The sequence below is a fragment of the Danio rerio genome, chromosome 4 (assembly GCF_049306965.1).
Source record: "Danio rerio strain Tuebingen ecotype United States chromosome 4, GRCz12tu, whole genome shotgun sequence".
Lineage (NCBI taxonomy): Eukaryota > Metazoa > Chordata > Actinopteri > Cypriniformes > Danionidae > Danio > Danio rerio.
Genome location: NC_133179.1, coordinates 58487445 through 58502421, shown reverse-complemented (window position 1 = coordinate 58502421; position 14977 = coordinate 58487445). Strand labels below are relative to the sequence as shown.

At 38.3% G+C, this 14977-nt stretch overlaps 3 protein-coding genes across 19 annotated transcripts in view; all 3 read right to left on the bottom strand.

Moving 5' to 3' along the window:
- The window catches only part of LOC108183819 (NACHT, LRR and PYD domains-containing protein 3), a 30289-nt gene extending 27067 nt beyond the window's left edge, over positions 1–3222 (bottom strand). For 6 of the 17 annotated variants that reach the window (XM_073948139.1, XM_073948144.1, XM_073948148.1 and 3 more), the window contains exons 1-4: positions 3064–3139; positions 2017–2099; positions 1657–1770; positions 504–617 (exon numbers count right to left, since the gene is read on the bottom strand). In XM_073948139.1, coding sequence (XP_073804240.1) covers positions 504–617; positions 1657–1770; positions 2017–2066 — 278 coding nt within the window. In that variant the 5' untranslated portion in view covers positions 2067–2099; positions 3064–3139. Of the gene's footprint in view, positions 1–503; positions 618–1656; positions 1771–2016; positions 2150–2279 lie in introns of all 17 variants that reach the window. The other 11 variants (XM_073948141.1, XM_073948146.1, XM_073948150.1 and 8 more) reach the window with 6 other exon arrangements.
- Positions 1–14977, bottom strand: part of LOC100537530 (uncharacterized) — an 858077-nt gene that overhangs the window by 715979 nt on the left and 127121 nt on the right. The gene's annotated exons all lie outside the window — the stretch shown is intronic.
- On the bottom strand, positions 6390–14489 carry LOC137491090 (uncharacterized). Its single transcript, XM_068220176.2, has 2 exons — positions 14337–14489; positions 6390–9874 (listed from the first exon to the last, which is right to left on the bottom strand). The coding sequence occupies exons 1-2, from the start codon at positions 14419–14421 to the stop codon at positions 8679–8681; spliced, it is 1281 nt and encodes a 426-aa protein (XP_068076277.1). The 5' UTR covers positions 14422–14489; the 3' UTR covers positions 6390–8678.

The following is a 14977-nucleotide window of genomic DNA, read 5'->3' as shown; positions in this document are numbered from 1 at the left end:
TCTTCTGTCAGCTCACTTTCTGACTGAATATAGTTTTTAATTCTTACATTAATCTCCAGATCATACAAGCGTATGCTCCCAGAGTTCAGTAACAGCACTGTAATATTGCTGAACTTTATTAAGATAAAAATTAACAAAGAAGATCTGAATACATTTTTATCTTAAATCAGAATCTCTTTTGACCATAATTATCAGGTGAAATGTGGTGTGTTTGTCTCACACAACTTGTTCATTACCAGTGTCTAAAATCTCTTTCTTTTCCCACACTTTGCTGACTATTGTATAAGCCTGTAAACTCACTCTACTAACTCTAACAGTTTGAGTATTAATGCTTCAGTCACTTATTACTACTTCAGTACTTCACTAATGATCAGATGTGAGTGTGTGGACATTCAGTTTTAAAGTCTCCTGTAATTGTAATTCAAAGATAATTTCTGATCTTCTAGAAACACAGGATCATATAAATGCTGCAGTGTGATCATGTGTGTGTAGAGATGATCTACCTGACAGCAGGTCGTGTGTTTTCACTCTTAAAATGCATTGGTATATCCATAGATGCGTCACTCTTCATAGACACACAGCTGGGCTCTGCTTCTGCTCTCTTCTGATGAACTGAACTAAAACAGAGAAGATTAAAGTTGAGCGCTGCACACACTGCACAAACCTGATATTAATCATTCTTCATTTACAAAAACACTTAAATTCATTTCCTTTATATTTGAACAGAAATTGTCTAAATGTGGAAAATATCAGCAAACACAGATCAAGGCTCATTTCTAGTAGAGAAAGCCCAACAGAAATGCAGCACTATTAGAGCAGATTAGAGCTGAAACTAATCATCAAATCACTGAATGAAGTCCACAGTGTAGGTGTGGGAGGAGCTTAATCATGCAGGCGTGTCAATCATCATCACATGACTATATAAGCAGCAGTATAAACTGCACTGTGTCAGCTGACTGTTATTCCCGCCTCCAGCAGCTCCCCTCCTCCTCCTCCTCATCACTCAGTCTGCAGAAGGTCACTCATTGTGAGTTTGTCTGCAGAGCTCCAGTCCAGACTTTGAGGACAGCAAGACAAGTTCATTTACCATCATCTATCATGACTGAATGAGCAGGAGAACTCGAGAAATATCAATTCTAGAAACCAAATGTGTTGATCAGCAGCATCTATGAGGCGAACACAACATGATGATGACTGCGCTTCAGTGAAAACAGACTCAGATCAGAGGAATGGCTGATCAGTACAGCACAGAAACAGCAGGGGAAAGTGTGCAGGAAAAGCCCTTTATGGCAGGAGATCGGGAACACTTTAGTTTAGCTCACAATTCACACTATTAACTACCGGCTTATTATCTGTGGAATGTGAACATATGAACTGCTCATTAGTAGTCATACAGTATGATCTTATTGTGGATCCCTAACCCTACCCAAAACCTAAACCCACCTTCTACCTCACTAACTATTAATAAAGCGCTGATTGGTTTGTTAACACCATCAATTGTGGCCTGAAGTGTAAAGCGGAGATCTTCAAGCACTATCCTGCAGAGCTCAGATACAACATCTAACATCTGAAACCCAACAGATCCACAACACTAATTACCTGATTCATTTATTATGAAAATACTCATCAGTTGCAGATATTAAAGAGATGATCTACCTGACAGCAGGTCCTGTGTTTCCACTCTTAAATTGTATTGGGGGAAGCATAGACTGGTCACTCTTCATAGACACACAGCTGGGCTCTGCTTCTGCTCTCTTCTGATGAACTGAACTAAAACAGAGAAGATTAAAGTTCAGCGCTGCACACACTGGAGTCAACACAGCAGATTTACTCAACATTTCATCATTAAAACACTGTTTAAACAGCACTTCATGATACTTTTTTATGATGATTGTACAAAATCTTGCTGACTGTGTGTGTTAAATATTCAGACAGATTAAAAACACAACTAACAGAGAGTAAATATAATATCCTGTAGAAAATCATCATATGAAATGTCAAGTGTAGGTCTAATACCTGCATCCTGTAGACAAATCCTGATCTCCAGCAGTGTGTGTGTTACCCATGATGGATCTGAAGAGTTTGATTTCCAGCAGAAACTGATGAACAATCAAAGATCTCCAGTCATTGATCAGCCTTCATAATTCAGCTGAATGCAGGAATAGATCAGCAGCTGAGACACTCAAATCCAGAAGCTCATCACGAGTAAATTAATGAAGAATCACAGCGTCATCCGTTTGATTATAATAACATCATACACACATTCACATAAAGCTTACAGGTTTTGTCCAGACATTAAAGATTTAAAGCTGTTCTGCGCTGGTAAATGATGAATTTTGGTTGTTTAAAACTGCAACACAACAACTAAACACTTTCACTTTCGTTTCTGAAGGGCGGTGTTGTGCCGAAAATTGTGATCACTGACCAGGGGGCGCTGTTGCACGAAATATTCGAGGTGGGGAAGACTGCAGACTTGGATCCAGACAGATCTATTCTGCATATTATCTAGTGAGTTTATAACTCGCTTTCTGAAACATTAACTTGGCGTTTATATTTAGCCTAATTAAATAAAAAATATATATTATGAACAGGACATTTAATAATCTGGGAGCGTTGACTTAAAATGTTTTATTTGGCCATGTATCTTTCTTTCATCCCCTCGACTGGACGCATTAGGAACAACAGGGGCGAAAGCTGATCCAAGTCTGCAGACGCCCCATATAGGGAATAATTACTCGGGAACGCCCTTGGCCGCTCATGCACGCGACCATGACCGCGCAGACACTGGAATCAAGCGATCCGCGCTGTAAAGCGTGTTTTATATGCGGGATTCAGCAGACATGATCATATTGAAGATCATAGGAAATATTTTGGAGAACTTTGATTCACTGAACAGCGACTCCTGATCACAGATTTCATCTCAACTGCGTCACATCAGGAGTTCAGTAATACACCCGCACAAACACTCTGAACACAGCAGACAGAGACATGCGGGGCCCAAAGGACATGCGGGGGTTCACATTCAATCACACGACATGCAGGAGGATACATGCGGGACTTTACATAAAGTAGTGTAAACGCAGGACGCGAGACAGACTGTAAACACGACACACACCGCTTCTTCTTCTGCCTGTGTGCTGAGTCAGAGAGCAGAGCTGCACACCGCCACCTGCTGTACTGGAGAGAGAAACATCAGTCCTACTCCAACATCAGAGATACTATGAAGCATATAACTGACAAGCACACAGGATTATATGATAACATAACAGATGTAACAGTCATACAAAACTGAGAGATGCAGAACACACATTAAACAAGAGAAATGAACATATATGATATATTTAAATGATTAGACTGTACAGAAAATTTTCTTCATTATTAGAGAGTTTTTTAAAGCTTTCTTGTGTCTTGTAATTGAGGTCAAATATTATAAAATATTTGTAAATCTCTACAGAACAAATTAAAGGAGGGAGTAAGAGACTTTGCCTTGTGTCTGTGAAACTTCCCAAGCTAAATGATCAACTTCAGAGCATTATCGAGCGCATCATAGCCAGTTTTACAACTCAGAAGAAGAATCATGCACTCCTCAAAATTAATTATGCTGTAAAATAAATCAGAAATCAACCCTGAAACCTGTTTCCAGAAATCCTCAGAGAATGTACAAGTACAGAAGAGCTGTAGAAGACTTTCAGGCTCAGTGTTACAGCAAGAGCATTGTGCTGAAATGTCTGATTAAATGTATTAATAAATATATAGCAGGGGTAACACCCGTCTAATCTTCTGAAATGAACTTCTTTGACCTTATTTGGGAGTAAATGGTATTACTTGTTGACCAAATATCATCTATAAAAGGTCAAGAGAAATATTGTTTATATTTCAGAATGTCTTTGGGGAAACAGTGACTATTGTGAACGAGACATTTCCTGATGTGGAAGTTTTTACACTTTTGATCTGAGATACTGAGACCACCAAGCACAGTGTTTGAGTTTGCTTTGAGACTGAGTTATAAGTCAGATGAGTTTCATTAAGTAAAGCAGTTTATTAGAGATGCTTTCCACAATCACGTTATAATCATCATGCAAAAACACAGTCCCTGAAGAGGAAAGCATTTCCTGATGAGTGTAAATCTCACCACTGCTACTCAGTAAATCTGAAACTCAAATAATCCCCTTGTCAAGCCAATCTGTTTTACATAGACTTTTGTTTTTGTGCAGCACATGCTGGTTATTCCACAGAATGCTGGTGTGTGGAGAAAAGTTCTGTTTAAAGGCAATTGCGAGAGGTCTCGAGTACAAATCCCGGACGAGCCCCCAATAAATGTTACGACCACAGTCACAACATCAAATAAGGAAAAACACAAACGGATCGGTCTAGGGGTTTTATTAACTGAATAACCAAATATAAACAAAGCATGGGGAGAAAACAGAATAAACGAAGGCTGAACACAAAAGGAGCACCACTCCACGTCTGGACGGCCGCTCAAATCCCCGTCACTGAAACACTGCAGCGCGAGCTCTTAAATCACCAACGGTCAACGATCTGGAGGTGTGGAGGAATCAACTTAAAATCAAATCACAAACAGCAACACAACACTAGAGGGCGACAAAGTAACATAAATAAATAAGTAATAAATACATGGACATGTAACATCCACACTTCTAATGATTGCTTATGAAAGGTTGATCATTTAATGGAAAGTTTAGTACATTTGGAGTCACAAGAAAGCAAAAAGTTAAATCCAGCACATTTGTCAAAGAAGAGATCTGTAATATAAAACCAGTGAATGACTTTGGGAAAGGCAGTGCTTCATCTAATTCATTTTACAGTTTTTTACAACTGCTATGACACTTTTATCAATACATTTAACAAGTTTCCTAAACTCTTAACACAGTTAGCACAACATCCGTCTTCGTGGGCTATACAATTAACACATTTCTTGTTGTTTTAACACAAAATGCATCCAGTTAACACAAATTTAAAATGCTTTAACTTCTTTTACACACAAGCACAACTAAGAACAAAACAATGTAATTTTACAGTCAAATTTACAAATGCTTTAACACAGTATGTCAGAACAGATAACACCATGTTTTAAACAGAAATTATATAGGATAAAGGCAAAAGGAACAGCTGTTCTAATTGTGAATTGAAACACAAGTTTATTCCCTGTATTTTATTCAATTGCCAATGAGAAACAGCATATTGCGGTTATATAAATAAATAAATAAATGTATATATATATATATATATATATATATATATATATATATATATATATATATATATATATATATATATATATATATATATAAACTGCAATATGAGTCTCTCATATATATATATGATATATATATGACAGCTGATTCCCATCTAGAAAGCACACTCATGTCTTGTTTTGGTTTTTCCAATCACATGATCATATGTTCTAATAGAGTACTCTTGAGGTTTTTGAAAGGAACATCAAAGAACTCTGTCACCAATACATTCATGTAAGATTATGCAATACAGTCCTTACTGTACTATACACAGTGTGTTTTGCAGTAAACTACTCTTTAAACCTGGAGTTCATTAGTACATACAGTACATATACAGCATTTGCATACAGTGAGTCTAATTACTTTCAGAGAGTCATGAAGTTAGAGGCCAATCAAGTACCACATGAAATTTTCAATGTTGACAAGGCTGGGGATGTCGCCGTAGGAAAAACATAATAGGCCACAGTTACCGTGCCGGTCCACAGAAGATATCAAGTATAATGTGGATGAGAACATGTGGCAAAAGACCGGGCAGTATAGAAGATTACTTTGTTATTTTATTATAATTGTGGTGCTTTTCCTGTTTGCAGTGATGTCCTTCTGCAAAAAAAGTCTGTACTGCAGAAATTCTGTGTCTGTATTTTTTTTACATAAATTGTAAATTTTATAAAGCATAGAATTTTGTATAGTTTTGTATAGAATTTTTGCCGTAAACGAAAGAAAATGCATGCATTTACTTAACCCAACGAAACAAAACTGTAACCAGACTTCAAATATAAGGGCAGAGCTGACACATAAACTAATGGAGTTTCTGTAATGTCAGCTGATGATAGTGTTTTTATTGTCAGTGTTTTCTGATTGACTAAATGTTTATGTTGGAAGAGAACATGTGTTTGTGTTTTGAACAATAATTTCATTTTGAAACATGATTGCAGTGTTTTGTTAGACATGGTGTAGTGTGTTCGTTTATTATTGTATTTTGAAAAGTAGTTTAGAGGTTTAGTTTATAATGTGTGATTTTGAGCATAAAATTAACTGTTTTGCCAATTGTGTATTTTAGGTGTGTTGTTGCGTTAAGAGTTTAGCAAACTTGTTAAATGTATTGAAAAAAGTGTCATAGCCATTGTAAAAAAACTGTAATGTCTTTTATTTAGGCTGCTATGGTTAGTGTTAATCACACTATTAATACATATAGCATGGAAAGCCAAAAGAAAATTAAAGTGTCAGCCTGAAGAAATTATTTATGACATCATAACCATTCTTACCTGCTTGTTTTTTAATTCAGTATCATATTAGTTATGTGTGAGAAATAAATAATATACATAAATGAAACCACTGAAGCTCCAACAATTAATTACCTTATAAAAGGTTTAAAAAAAAAAAAAAAAAAAAAACATTTACAATGAGAATGTTTAATCTATGGCAAAATTCAAAAACACACAGACATCAACAATTAGTCTTTGAATCTCAATGATGGTGAAAAACAAAAAAATAAAAATCAAGTAAAAAAACACTCCACTGAAATATCACCTCCCAAAAACAACACAAAATAAAGGAAAAGAAAGAGATTGTAAGAACATAAAGCTGCATAATTTATTCATGCTGCAATGCATGCTGGGAGCTTTGTACTATGCTGGCACCCAGCATGCATTGCGGCATGAACTATGCAGCTTTTTTTTTTTTAGCAACCACGGTTGAGGTTCATATCCTGATTCTTGATGTCTGTGTGTCATAATGAGCAAGCTGGAGCTTGAATGTTTAGTGCATGACACTCTAATTATTAATTGCATCCTAATTGTTTGTTGAATTTTGTATGAAGAGCAGCAGACTGCCAGAAGTATTGTCCCATGCAGTTTTAATACAACTATATTTGCCAATTTTTATGAATCAATTTATTAAACACCTGAAATTATATCTAGAATAATTAAGTATTAACAATATAGTTTCTCTTGACCTTTCTTGCTAAAATTGTTTTGTTTTAGAAACACAGCTATAACAGTCAGAGAAACATTAGAATGTAAAAGTAAAGCTTCAAGAGCTCAAATAAGCAGCCTCTGATCTCTATGATGGTGAGGTCAAATGAAATATTTTTAATAAAAAAATATTCTTACAGAAATGAAGTCAAACTGTAATCAGTGAAGCTGCTTATGCTATTATTTAATGGAGTTGTTTAATCCTCTGTTTTAATTCAGTTGGTTTGGTGTGAGGCTGTGTCTGTAGTTTTATTTCTTCCTTCAATTTCTTATTCCTTCAGTGATTGTGCTTGATAACAGCAGGTGTTCAACAGCAGGTGTCTGAATTCACTTATTTGTGGTCATTCCCTCTGTCTAGTGGACTAAACTAATTGACTAATTTAAGGGCCAGGTGAATGAGGGTATATGGCGAGATTTCAGACACTCTGATTAGTTTCTCAAATATAAGGGTTTTCTAAAAAGGTAGATACATGTTACTTTTTGTGACAAGGAGGCAAATCAGCTTCTAACGCTGAGAGGGTTATTTTACCTTTATCTAACTCTAGAATTTTAACACTTTACTCTGAATTACCACAACACTAGAAATTTAACACCAATGAATTTGCTGTGTGCATTGAACTTTGAGCATTATACATTCAGAGATGCTGTTTATGTTCACACAGCTACATTACACATCAACTAAAGTTTAAAATATGAGATCATAGTGGACCACCCCTTTAAGTCTAAATTACACTTCAATCTGAATAAAAGACTATAAAATACTTAAAGGGACTTTGTCTGAATACTGTCTTGCAAAATTACTAGTAAAATGTTCTGCACTGACTGTCAGCATAAAAAAGTAACGTTAGATATTAGAAACGAGTTAGTTAAACTATTGTTTAAAAATGTGTTGTAAATAAATCATGTGTTCAAGACGGAAATCAGTTGAATATGACTTACATGAGCGTGACTAAAAACTACATTTGATCAATGTGTTACATCTGTTCTACATGTGTCATTAAGTTTGACATGTTTCCTACTTTTGTAAAGACAGTTGCTGTGTAAAAATCCTTGCTTGTAAAATTTGCTTTAGAATGCTTAGTTTAGGCAAATTGGATGAACGTGATCACGCATGTTGATCTGAAGAGTGTCGCTCTCGCTCACCGAAAACCACTGGTTCCAGGCTAAATGCGCTGTACTGCGTGCGTCTGTTCCCTAGCGACAATAACAATTGCTTGATATTGCTTGTCTGTATTCCTCAAAGTTGTTTAGAATTAAATGTTTAGTGATGCTGTGACACAATGCCTATATGTGCCTTTTTTCATGCACCCCTCACGTTCATGCCGCAGCACCGAAATTAAGCACCGAAATTCATATGCTGATTTAATACCGATACATACCGGTTACCAAGGTAGCGGTGCTAAAATGGCACCGGGTTTCGGTAACCAACCCTGATACACACTGATCATGTCTACAGTTTATCTCCAGTGTGAATCCTCTGATGTGCTTTCAGGGTTCCTGAGTGAGCAAACCTCTTACTGCAGTGTGAACACTTGTACAGTTTCTCTCCAGTGTGAATCCTCTCATGTGTTTTCAGGGTTCCTGAGTGAGTAAACCTCTTACTGCAGTGTGAACACTTGTACGTTTTTTCTCCAGTGTGAATCCTCTGGTGCCGTTTCAATTCTGCAGCTGTAATAAAAGTCTTCTCACACTCCAAGCACATATACTCTCTCACACCAGTGTGGATCTTCATGTGTTTTTTAAGGTATGATTGGCTAAAACTCTTCCCACAATGAGTGCATTTGAATGGTTTCTCTCTAGTGTGAATCATAAGGTGTTGATTAAGGTGTGATGAGTGGATGAAACTCTTCCCACACTGAGTGCATGTGAAAGGTTTCTCTCCAGTGTGGATCCTCATGTGTACATTAAGGCATGATGATTGGATGAAACTCTTCCCACACTCAGTGCAAGTGAATGGTTTTTCTCCGGTGTGGATCTTCATGTGTGTATAAAGCGATGATGATTTACTGAAACTGTTCCCACACTGAGTGCATGTGAATGGTTTCTCTCCAGTGTGGATCCTCATGTGTTGATTAAGGGATGATGATTGGCTGAAACTCTTCCTACACTCAGTGCAAGTGAATGGTTTTTCTCCAGTGTGGATCTTCATGTGTCTATAAAGCGACGATGATTTGCTAAAACTCTTCCCACACTGAGTGCATGTGAATGGTTTCTCTCCAGTGTGGATCATCATGTGTTCATTAAGGTGTGATGAGCAGTTAAAACTCTTCCCACACTGAGTGCATCTGAATGGTTTCTCTCCAGTGTGGATCCTGATGTGTTGATTAAGGTGTGATGAGCAGTTAAATCTCTTCCCACACTGAGTGCAAGTGAATGTTTTTTTACCGGTGTGGATCTTCTTGTGTCTATAAAGTGATGATTTGCTGAAACTCTTCCCATATTGATAGCATGTGAATGGTTTCTCTTCATTGTGAATCCTCATGTGAGTCTTTAGTTTGCTTTTGCTTGCCAAACTCTTTCCACACTGAGTGCAGGTTAAACAACTCTTGTCTCTCACTTTTAAAATACCATCAGTCACTAAATGAGTTTTGTCCTCAATTTTGACATGATGTTCCTCTTTAATCTCATCGTAGTCTTTAATTAGGTCTGAAATAAAAATAAGTTTACTTTTTAGTAAATCATTAAAACTCTCAGTGAAAAGGCACTTAAAAAAAAATTCTCATTAGAACAACTTTAATTTATCACACCAACTTCAAGTTCTCTAGCCACACCCAGACCTGATTACTACCACACATGTTCGCAATCAAGAAATCACCTAAATAGGACCTGTCTGACAAAGTGAAGTAGACCAAAAGAGCTTCAAAAGCTAGACATCATGCCAAAATCTAAAGACCTTTAAACACAAATGAGAAAGAAAATACTTATGTCACGAGTTAAAAAAAGAGTGAATGGCTTTTCCCACAGCTGGTGGAGGAGACGAGAGTACGGTTGGAGTTCACTGTAGTGCATACATTTGTTTTCACTGTAAAATCCTCACCGCGTGCGCAGATTTAGGAGACATTTATGCAGAACGCATCTTTGCACCTAAAAGCGCCAAACGCAGCACTCAGGAACAGATTAAAACAGTTGTTATGTGAACTTGAAGTAAAAAAAGTCTGCAATGCTTGCCCCGCCGTTGTGCTCTATTTATTGGCTCACTGCTCTACAACTGAATGCAAATGATTGGTTAATATCAGCTGTCAATCACTCAGTCAATGCCTTCTGCCTTCAGATGATGGGAGGTACAGCTGCGAATATGTGAGGCACTGAAGATGAGAGAATGAAAATAACAGACAATAATGGCGCATCTTATTAGTAATCATGTGCTGAATGTTAATCCACCATTTACACTTTTCCAAGAGTGGATAAAAGACTTCTAGTGGCTTTAAGTCCGCTGGTAACCGTATTTGGCACTGAATCTACACATTTAAGCGCGAGAGGTATTGTATAACCCTTCATTTAATCCTCACGATGCTGTCAGCCATGCAAGCAGCAGCTATATGTAACATTTAACACAGCTTATAAAAAGACTGTTATTGCTATTACGATGACATGCAAATAATAAGTTAAATATCAATATAAATGTGGGGCGGGGCGATGGATCATGATGCAGGCCCAGCATCGTGAAGTTTGTCGGCCATCGGCAATGGCATCTAGAAAATTAATACAATTGATCAGCTACACTCAACATCATCTTCTGAAGAGCTTCATAAGAAAATACTTATTCTGCAAGCGGAATGACTCCTTGAGGATCTCCACATAAGATCACGCCAGATTCATTATGAACATGGTGAACGAGCTGGCAGGTTATTGTGTTACCAACTGAAACAATCCTCAGCAGCTGGTGTTATAGTAGCAGTTAGTAAGGATGATGGCAGTATTATTACTGATAAACAGGGTATTAGTGATCAATTTAAAAAACTTTTATAAAACTCTTTACAACTCTGAGGTAAAGGAAATTGAACGCATTAAAAGCTTTTTTAATTATTAAGAATTACCATCCCTCTGTGATTTAGATCAGTTGACAAAAGAAGGAATTTTAACACCTTCTGAAATTGAAAATACAATAATAATAAAAAAAAAAAATCAGAAAAGCACCAGGCCCCGATGGCTTTCCGGCTGAGTTTTATAAGAAAGAAGTTTTGTGCCAAGTTAACACCCCTGTTGTGCAAGGTCTTCGCTAAAGCTCTTGTATCGGAATCACTCCCCCCTTCATGACATCGGCTGTTATAACAGTACTTCTTCAAAAGGGTAAGGATCCACTTAAATGTGAATCTTATCATCCGATCAGCTTACTCTGCTGTATAAAATCATGGCTAAAGTGCTGGCAATTAGAGTGCAGTCATGAGAAAGATAATTCACCCAGATCAAACTGGTTTTATTGTTAAAAGACAGTTATCTTATAACCTATGTGCTTATTTAATATTATTTATATTATATTATATATATATTATTTTAGTATATACCTAAAAATAATACTAATCCAAAGGACTTAATTTCTTTAGATGCCCATAAAGCATTTGAAAGAATAGAGTATATCTATTCATTTACAGTGCTTAAAAATTTGGTTTTGACCCTGGACCAAATGGCTTGTTTCCACTGACTGGTACAGTATGGTACAGTTTGGGTCGGTATGGGTCACCTTTATCAGGCTTGCGTTTCCACTACCAAGGGTACCCTTTTGGTGGGCGTGGTGTATGACAAAGTTTTAGTCGACGTCATTTTCACTCAAGAAAATGTCTACAGTAAAGCTGCACAGGTCGTTCACATATCATATGAAAAGCACTTCTCACAAAACAGGTGCTTTACACACATAAATACTTGAGTATAAATGTTTATTACTAACTTTTCTATGAACATTAGTTGATTATAACTGCAGATCAATGACGGTGCGAAAAAGCCTACTGTAACATCTGTAATTATATAAAGTTAATAAATAAATGAAGATATATGAACACATACAGACCCTTATAGTCTCCGATATGTTACCAACTACAAAAGAACTACACAAAGCAGACATTTCGTCCTTAATTAAGTTCAAAACAACACAAAGTATAGCCGCTCTAGGCAGAGGATGATCATGCCGCCCTCAACCCCAATGTGAAAATGAAAGTGACCGGTTATGAAAATGAAGTGAGGTGTCGCAGACCTCTTTTTCAGCACACTATGCGCGGATATAACTGAGGACGCGCGGGTGCTGAAGGAGGGAGGGAGGGAGGTGTCGCGGACACTGCGCTCTCTATTCTGCCGCCCTATGCGTGGATGTAACTGAGGACGTGCGGGTGTCGCGGACCTCAATTCTGCCGCCCTATGCACGGATATAACTGAGGACACGCGGGTGCTGATGGAGGTGTCGCTGACACCGCCCTCTCTATTCTGTCATCTGTATATCTGAGGACGAAGGTGGTGAGGGAGGTGTCGCAGATGCCACCCTCTCTATACTGCCGCCCTAGGCAGCCGCCTAGGTCGCCTCTATGGATACGCCGACCCTGAGTATAGCCTCCAGTCAGTGAAAACCTCTCATCTGTGTCTGTAATAATCAGCAGCACATGTAGCCTCTGTTATAGAGTCATTCCATCATTCCCAGTTCATATTAGTCTAAAAGGTGATAATAAAGATTAAGACAAGGCAGTCTGTTCACGTTTGCTGAAGAAATAACGTGCTCCTTGGCTTCGCCTTTTTTCCGCGCTCCACTCCCGCGTTTGTCCTTTTCTTTCTGATTGTGTCACAGAATGTGTCCTGCGTTTGTCAGCTTCTCACAGGACCGGGTTTCCAAAGCTTGTCAATAATCAAGTGCATGTTATTATTATCAGCTCAAGAAGTTTGTCATTTCAGATAGAGACGCGCGGCGAGCACAAGGAAGAAAGCGAAACCACTCAGGCTTCAGACTGGCTCATAAAAAACTATGCGGCACAGGGTAAATCCGCTCTTCTCCATGGCTTTGTGGCTGTTTATCAAGATGACGACAGGGTTTGTTTGAGCCCGGATCGACCATGGCTGCATATGTATTTATAATTCCGCTGTAATCTCTCGCTGTGTATTTTAAACATGGCGGGTCCTTTATTTAGATTCTGGCTTGTCGAATGACGTGTCTCTGTAAACCAATAGCGTTCAGCTGCGCGTCTAGCTCCGCCTTTTAGGGCCTACTCACACTATGCCATCCGTACCGTGCCCAGGCCCCTTTCCCGGATCGTTTGAGAAGTGTGAGTGCGCTGAATCGGGCTCAAGCACGGTTCACTTGGCCGGCCCTGGCCCGGTTGGAAGAGCTGGGCCTGAGCGCGGTTCACTTGGGCTTTGGCGCGGTACGCTTGTGTGTGAGTGCAAAACACGCCAAAGCCCAAAACTGAAAGCGAGACGTGACTTTTAAGGGAGTGTTTCATATGGATTTATTAATCATTCTACTGTTCAGTGAACGCAAGCTGCCGTATTTTATTAAAGACGAGAACTCCTCACAGCACGACAGCTGCGCGGCTTCAGCAGACCTCCTCATTCCTGCAGCACGAGAGCTTTATGATTGTTTATGAGCGCCAAAAGTGGCGGATCTGTTCGGCGAAATATCTGACTGCGTGTCACCACATCCCTAAGGACTGTTTGGCGAAATATTTGACTGCATGTCACTGCATAACAAACCACTGAAACGATATAACTAGAGAAATCTCCACTGTGCTGCTGAGAGAGCGCTTCTCACTGAACAGCGCAGCAGTGATGACGTAAGCGTGCCGAGGCCCGTTTGTGGTGTGAGTGCGGGCCGTCGGGGCAGACAGGATGGGGGACAAGCGTGCTTTGGCCCGGTTCGAGGCAACTTTACCTAGTGTGAGTACGGCCTTAGTGTTTGGGACCCTTTCAAAAGGGTGCCAAAAAAGTGGTACGGTACGTTTGGTTCGGTACGCCTTTTAACAGTGGAAACGGCCATAAAAGCGTACCAAACCGAACCACTTAGTGGAAACGGTCCATAAGAGCTTGATTAACATGGTAAACAATATAGAGACTTCTAAATGAATGAATGTGCGAATATAAAACCAACTTTACCTCTATATGACTGAGTTGGTGTTTGAGAATGAAAACCAACCTGTTTGTTCCTGCAGATCTTCCTGTTTGACTGTGAATGTTTCTTCAATCTTCACATCTTCACTCTCCTCTTTAATAAACGCCATCTTTATAACAGTGTGGAGATCAGTCGCTTCAGCAGGATTTTTTTCTCTGTGTTTGGACACTTTATCCTGTTTAAAATGAACAAAACAATAAAAATGTCCTGTTTAAATAAGTAAAAAAAATTAACAGAAATAAAATAACTTCTCTTCAACACTTGCTTCAACAGTAACAATAACGAAATCAGGTATGTCCAAGCATAGAGGTAAAGTTGGTTTTATATTCGCACAATCAGACTTTTCTCTTAATAATATAACTTCATGAAAGTATTATTTGCAAACTCTAAACAGTGAAATCATATTAGCAGCCAATGACTATCAAAGTACAACATTGTTCACAAACCAATAAAGAATTTTGTTTAGTAGTCATACTTGCATGCTAATTCAAATCGAATATTCAAAGTAACATGGCGAACAATAGAGACTTATAAATGAACGAATGTGTGAATATAAAACCAACTTTACCTCTATAGTCAGAGCTATAAAGAATGAGCTGATTAAAACTAGTACTCCGTTTCTCATACATACCCAGACAGCACACATACGTTGGGCCGACGTCGTG

Coding starts and splice junctions, on each gene's coding strand:
- LOC137491090 (XM_068220176.2), bottom strand. CDS start 14,421: ATGGCGTTTATTAAAGAGGAGAGTGAAGATGTGAAGATTGAAGAAACA. Junction 9,875..14,336: donor AGATCTGCAGGAACAAACAG/GTTGGTTTTCAT, acceptor TTTTTATTTCAG/ACCTAATTAAAGACTACGAT.